The sequence below is a fragment of the Ictidomys tridecemlineatus genome, chromosome 6 (genome assembly GCF_052094955.1).
Source record: "Ictidomys tridecemlineatus isolate mIctTri1 chromosome 6, mIctTri1.hap1, whole genome shotgun sequence".
Classification (NCBI taxonomy): Eukaryota; Metazoa; Chordata; class Mammalia; order Rodentia; family Sciuridae; genus Ictidomys; species Ictidomys tridecemlineatus.
Genome location: NC_135482.1, coordinates 194,883,505 through 194,890,744, shown reverse-complemented (window position 1 = coordinate 194,890,744; position 7,240 = coordinate 194,883,505). Strand labels below are relative to the sequence as shown.

The window sequence follows — 7,240 nt, the reverse complement described above, 5'->3', positions numbered from 1 at the left end:
ATGGAGTTTGAGTAATTGTGCCTGCCTTTTCCTGTCTTTTTAGTCTTCCTGGTAATGGGCCAGTAAGTTCAAATTGTATCATTGTTGAGAGGTTTTTTTTTTTAATTCCTTTATTTTGCTTGTTTATTTTTATGTGGTGCTGAGGATCAAATCCAGTGCTTCACACATACGAGCAAGCGCTCTGTATCGCTTAGCCACAACCCCAGCCCCTGTTGAGACTTTTAAAAAATGTATTTTCTTAAATTGAAGTCTTATTTAAAACGAAACGTTTTCTCTTCAAAGATTTGTTTGCACACCTTGGTGTGTTTTATCCTAACAAATTAGTCTTCAGAAATTTAACACACTCCAGGTGAAGTATGCATTAACTTATGTTATTGCTTCAAAAACCATGGCACTCTGAAAATCCCCAGATTGTTATATGGAGTGTATTTAAAAAACTAATAAGCAACTAAATAAGGTGTCTTAACATAATATCTTCTCTTAATGTAGCTTAGTGAAAATTTTGGGAATATGTCTGGTTTCTTCCTTGGAAAAAATTCTGGCAGGGACAGCATTTAAAAACATAAAATTGGTTATACAGCATATTTTATTGTTTAATTTTTGTTAAACTATGAACTGTACATTTGATCTGTGCCTTATTTTTGGATTGTTCTCCATGCTGCTAGGCATTTTAAAAGATCCTATTTTGGGCTTTCTGACTTGATTAGCTACTGGTTCCGGGTAGGTCGACGTGTGCTCCAAAGATGCAGAGAAGTAAAACTGGGCGCTAGTGGGCGCTGTGGATCCGTGGAAGTCATATGTGGAGCTCTGCAAAGCCGTTCTTTGGGCTAGCAGTTAACCGATCATCAATATAACGTAGAATTCCTTTCACTTCTCCATTTTGCTGTTTTAGACTCTGAATAAGAGATACTGGCGTTGACTTGTACATCACACGCGGAAATATGCACGCGTCACCTGCTGACTTCCTGGTAACCTTGGGCAGCAGGAGCCTCTCCCTGAAGCTAGTAGGAGAAAGTCCTGTAGTAGTGACATTTGCAGGCAGAGCCTAGGAGGTGCTATTTTCCCGGAAAGTGAGGAACGGAAGGGAGACGTCCGCAAGGAAAGTGCAGGGGAGAGTGGGAGGTACAGACATCTCGACCTAATTATACGTTGCAAATTCCGGCCCCGCGTCCCCCGGAATCATTTCGCATTTCTCGACGCTGTTGACTTAGGTCGGACCCGAGTTGACTGTTTAGGGAGCCAGGGAACTGTATGCGCGCGTGTGCGGTGTGTTAGCCCTACACAGAAGGAAACGTTTCGTTTTAAGTAAAACCCAAAAGGAAAGCCAGCGCCTTCAGCCCCGCCTAAGTGAAAGCTTTGCCTTTCAGTAGAAGTTAGGACACTTGCCAGGCAATGGAGGCGTGCTGTTGGGCGCGGCGACAAAGGCCAGAGGGCAGCCGGGCTTGGGGACAGGTGGCCCGTCACGATCGCCCACTCCCCCTCGGCAGTGTCCATTTCGACGTTCCCACCACGCCTGGGAGGCCCTCCCGCCGCTCTAGGGGCGCCCGGTGCACACACCGGGCCACTTCTCCTAGGTACTGGTCGGCCTCGCAGCTCTCAGCTCGGGGGTCGGGGGCGGGGCTCACCTGTCAGCTGGCGCCCCGCCTCGCGGCGCCCAATGTCGGGCGGGGGTGGCGAACAGACGGGCCGACTACCCAATCATCGCACCGCTGCTGCAAAGCGGGCCAATGGGTTGCGCGTCGCGGGGCGGGGCCCGGTGTTTATAGCTCTCTGACAGCGCGCGGGCCGCGCTGACTCTCCTCGGCGGGGACGGCGGCGCCGGCCGGAGCGAGGATCTGCGCGCGGAGTCGGTCCCGGCGCCCTCCCCGAACACAAAGGCCCGCGCGCGTACGGCGCCCGCGGCAGAGACCGAGATCCCTTCTACTTGCTCCTCGGGCCGCGAGCTGCGAGGACTGAGGAGGCTCCTGCGCGCCGGGAGGCGCCCTTCTCCACTCCGCGCTCCGGGACATGGAACCGCGCCGACGCGGCGCCCGCGCGCTCGGGCTGCTGCCCGCTCCCCTGGATCTATAGTCAGAGGCGGCCCTGCTCGGGACGCTGTGCCCGCCGGCCCGCACCGTCTCTCCGCTTCTGGCCTTTGTCCCGGCCCAGCGCTCCTTTCCTCCCTCCGCCCGCCTGCCCGCCCGCCGCGGCTGGCCTGGCACCCTGGAGCCGCACAGGAGCCGGCCGTCGGAGCTGCGTCCGGCGCGGCGCCCCGGAGCCCCGAGCCCGCCGCGCCGCCGCGCCCCGCGCGAGCGATCCCAGCCCGCGCCCTGAGGGCCTCGGAGGGCAAGCGCATCTGGCCTCGGCGACTGTTGGAGCTGCTCGGCGCGCCCCAGAGCTGCCTCCAGGCGCTTGTGGTCTTCCTTCTCGTCTACCCCGGAGAATTGGGGATCCCGCCCCGAATCCAGTCTCTTCGCGTCAGGAGTGCGCGGAGCTGGGAGCGGCTTGGCCATGGCCGTGAGAAGGGACTCCGTGTGGAAGTACTGCTGGGGAGTTTTGATGGTTTTATGCAGAACTGCAATTTCCAGATCGATAGTTTTAGAGCCTATCTATTGGAATTCCTCGAACTCCAAGTAAGTGGCGTCCGCGATCCCCCTCGATTCCCTTCCCGGGGTCCGCTGCGCCCTCCCGGCGGGAGGAGGGGTGGGCCTGCTGAGCCTCGGAGCTTGTATCTGGAACCCGGGTCTCCTGTTCCCCACACCCACCCTGCCACATTTCACTAGGTGGAGACTAGCTGTGCTTTTCAGCCCGAGCGCCGTCTCCAAAAGGCGCATTCTCCCTCTTTTCCTCTCCTAAACGCTTCAGGGTGCTAAAGCCCCTGGCGGCTCAGGTGGCTCGTCTGGGAAGGTGTCAGATGGCGATACCTGAACTCACTTCTTTTCGAGGACGAAGGAAGTGTCCACAAACAGGGCAGACCAACGCGCTGCGACTGGCGGGCTCCGGAGACCGGCGGAGATGCTGCGCTTGCAAGGAGCGCTGGCGCTGCGGGCCCGGGCGCCGCGGGCTGGAGGGCTAAGGGGCCTGTAGGTCTAGGGCAGAGGAGTACAGCCTTGGAGAGGGAAGACCGGGTTGCTGAGCTTCCCGCAGCGTCCAGGAGCCCGTGTGCCTCGGCTCCCCACTAGCAGCCGAGGGTGCGGCGGGGAGTTCTCTTGCTCCGGCAGGAGAACTCAGGCAGCGAGCCCTCTCTTTTCCGCTTGGGGAGAGGGGCCTTAGATTTGCTCCAAAGGGCCCTCCGCACGTCACTTCTCCCTTCATTTATATATACCGATGGCCCAGAACTCTGTGAGGTCCCAGTAGCGGCTTAATTTCGCAAATTCTGCAAAAGCTTAGGGCCCTGCCCAGTCGACACTTCTCCAGAAGCCTTCGCCTTTAGAGGCCCTGGGTCGAAATAGGATTCTTTGGATCAGACTTGGCTTTTATCAAACACAGCCTAGAGAAAATCAGGCCTGTGGAGAGTAACTTTCAGTTTGAGCTATCAGGGTATATTCAGAATTTAGAAAATGCTTTCCCTCCATATATGTATATGACTACACTCGCAGTCATCTGGGCATTCGGTGCTGCATTTCACCTCATTCTCGGGATATATTTCGAATCAAAGCCAAAAAGTGTTTTATAGAATCTTGGAATTTTAGCCCTGGGAAACTTGGGGAAAGTATGGAGACATTGCCTAGTTTTTGGAGAAAATATTTGAAATCAGAAGCACAATCAATGGCGTATTTGAAGTTGTGCAAATGGTGCATGGAATTAGGAGTAAAGAGAAAGGAGATTGATTTAGAAATTACATCTTTATTAAAGAAATGTATCCTCTCTCTTTGAAAATGTGAATTTCGAATTGCCAACATGTTAGCCACAAATGCTCCCACTAAATGGTCAAAACATTGCATTTATAACTAGCTTTAAACAGCAATTTCTTGCCCGCTGTTCGATGGATGGTACTTTCAAACACTGCTCATATTTAAAAGTTGCTTAATGCAGCCTCCTTCCATGTAGTCTGACCTTGTAGTTTTGTTTTTAATTTTTTAAAGTAAGATATGACATTTGCTGTACTGGCGGTGGCATCTTTACCAGGAGAACGAATCCTGAGGCACCAGGTGGTGCCGGAAGGCGCCTGGCTGGGACCTGCGTGCAGTAGCGGCCCGAGTCCGGGCGCGGCCGGGCCCTGCTCGCTCTGTGCCTACAGAGGTCACTCTTCCATGCCGAATGCTCGCGGGTCGGCCGCGCCCCTCCCCCAGGCCGCCTGCTCCGCTCCACTTTCCACTTTCACTCAGGGCTCTCTTTGGGGCTGATTCTTTTTCTTTCTGTCTTTCTATCCGCATTTAATATATTTAAGTCGAGTTGAAAAAATTACACTTAACTCCTTCAGCGGTCAGCTCTCAGTATCTAACCAATAGTTTGTGTGTATCTGGGAGAAGGATTAGAAATGCCTACTGAGTGGGGGACAAGGATTATTCCCATCCAAGGTTGAAATGGTAATATTTTCTCAATATGTTGGAGGAGGAAGGTGACTGATAGTCACTCCCCGGCCTGAGCTTTAAGTCTGTTTTTCCCGAGCTGTGGCCACAGACTGGGAGACCTGCTAGGGGCCTGCGTTTTGGAGAAGCCACCTCCCTGAGCTGCTGCTGCTGCTGCTGCTGCTGCTGCTGCTGCGTGGGTGTGATTGCTCCCAGCCCTCCGAAGTGAGATTTCTTTCTAAATCCCTGGATAATGGCTTGCCTGGAGGACTGGATAAGGTTTCTCTGAAAAATATCTACTTTTGGAAAGTATGCAACTGAATGCTAGCTTGAAAGACCAGAAAGATATCTTCCTGGGGGACAATATGAAAGAGCCATTCTTGAGTTTGAGGCTGTATAAACTCACCATGGTGCCAGGGACTTGCTTCACTTGGAGAAGTTGCATTTTTATTTCCAGGGAAAAGTTTCAAGCAGTAAATATAATGTAGCACAAGGTAATCAAAGGCATCCAAGTTTCACATCACTGTATCTGAACTGTGAAACAATTCATTTGTAACGAAGCAACCATCAGCAATTAGATTTGTTTCATCTGGAGGTCAGTTTTTTAGCAGGTGGTATACCCAGAGAGCAGACAACAGCTGTTTGCATACAGGTCCAGAAAACCCTTTGCAAATTCAGCGTCTCCATAACTACTTTAATAACATTGTCTCTGCTTCCATCCTGAGAGTTTCTGTAATAATCCAAAAAAGTTCTGTGTACTGAAACATTAGTGGCTGCCTGTTAGATTATTCACATGGCATCAATAGGTTCTGGTAACATTTAGATCCTTTCAACTTTTTTTTTTTTTTTTTAATGGGGAGAACAGCAAAACCTAGCTTCCATTTCTAATTAATATTTCAGTGGAACTTTTTTCTTTTTGCTAAAATAAAATAGTTAGTTTTTAAAAAAATCAATTTCACTTTAAGGTGAGCAAATCTATACTGGTATGGTATTCTAGAATGAATTACATTGTTGCAAATTTCAGTAGAAGATTAATTTATTATGTCTAGAGTTGCTATTCCCCATGCATCACAAACTAGTTACTTAATAAAGCATTTGCTTTTCTCATTAATTTTCCTTCTACATAATGCTGAATTCCTAATATTGATTGACTTGATACAAAAGAATGGCTGGATAATATCCAGATAACCTATAATACACGGGCCTCACCCCAGTCAGGCTCTGAATAAATACAGAGCTGCCAGATTGATAAAATAAACTACAATGGATTGTGCTGTTTAAACAGCCCATTCAAAAACATATATACGCCAGCCTGCCTTCCATTGTGTCTGAAATTCTTATTTTTGTAGGTAAACAAATGCACATTCAGCACTGATTGAATAGCCCCTTGAACTATGCTCCACAGTTTGCGTGTGGGTTAATCTTGTCGGTTTTAATATAGAGAGAAAAAAGCACAAAGCACCAGGGGTGGAATTGTGAGTGCTTTCACATCCACATTCCTCACGTTTTGTCAGGATGATAAACTGTAGGTAATGGACTGTCGTTGTTTCACAGGACAACTGAGCCAGGCCGAGCACAAAGACAGAGCTAAAGCGATATCTTACAACATGGTTGGTAGCCTTCTATTCAGATGAGAATTTATTTGGGAATCATGTGTCTCGGGACTGCACTTTTTAACCTCAACAATTACAGCTTCCAGCCTCTGAAACAGAAGCTGGAGGTTAAGATGGTTTGTTAAGCACTTGGTTCTAAACCTTTCACAAAAGCATAGCTGTTGACACTTGTCCTACTGATGCAAAGAAATGCAAATGATGCCAACATTCCTTAATGTTTCTGACCCTTGAGCTAAATAAAGTATGAGTTCAGGTGAATTAGCCATCACCTGGAGACAACCTAAAACTACATGTTGGGATGCTTGGTTTGCCGGTAGAGTTAGCAGCGGAAGAGCAATTGTATATTTATATTAACTACCCCAAGCCTCCTGTGTGTGCACTTACTGAGCTAACCCCCTTGCCTGGTGGATCAGCAGCGTAACTGCCTTCAGAGGGACCTTGTCAATGGAGCAACTGAACCTCGCCATCTTGTCTTGCACTGAATATTTCAGGTCGCTTGCAGAACTTCATATGACACCTAACTGGGAGCTACATTTCACAGTGAGCCCACCTAATATGACTGCGGTGGTGCGTCACAGCAATGGGAGTGGCAGAGAGAAGGAAATACAGATGGTAGACCCCAATGAAAACATTTCTTAGGAAAGATTTTCTTTAACATTTTATAGAATTTTTTTTTCTCTTAAAACATTTAATTGCAAATTGGACAAAAAGAAGTGCTCTTGTAGGAAAGATGATTAAAATGGCCCTCATGTCTTGCCTAATCTCTACCTTCTTTTGCTGCTGACATAAAGAACCTGTTTTTCAGGTCACTTATTATACATCTACATAGATTTGCTTATGAGCTCACCCTTTGTGTGGTGGAGGAGAGCCTTAAAGAGGAGTGTTCAACTGTTTAAAATATTTTGATTAAAATATGCAGGACCCATAGAACTATAAGCTTCTAGTCAGGAATTAGCTCTTTCAGGGAAGAGCTGCCCCCCTTCCCTTCAAGGGGGGAATTAGAATGGAGCTGGGGGAGAAATAAGAACAGCAAAGAAGGAAGGATAGCAAATGGGACATGTTCCGAACAGCTTGGAAAAACTCCTGTGGCTTCATTGTCTCTATAAAGCCAAAGAATACAAAGACATCAGCAATTCA

General features: G+C 48.8%; 1 protein-coding gene across 2 annotated transcripts in view; it reads left to right on the top strand.

The window, feature by feature from the left end:
- Window positions 1–1,779: 1,779 nt before the first annotated feature.
- Efnb2 (ephrin B2) overlaps window positions 1,780–7,240 on the top strand; it is a 43,353-nt gene continuing 37,892 nt past the window's right edge. For both annotated transcript variants that reach the window (XM_040281712.2, XM_005316995.5), the window contains exon 1: window positions 1,780–2,612. In XM_040281712.2, coding sequence (XP_040137646.1) covers window positions 2,491–2,612 — 122 coding nt within the window. In that variant the 5' untranslated portion in view covers window positions 1,780–2,490. The remainder of the gene's footprint in view (window positions 2,613–7,240) is intronic.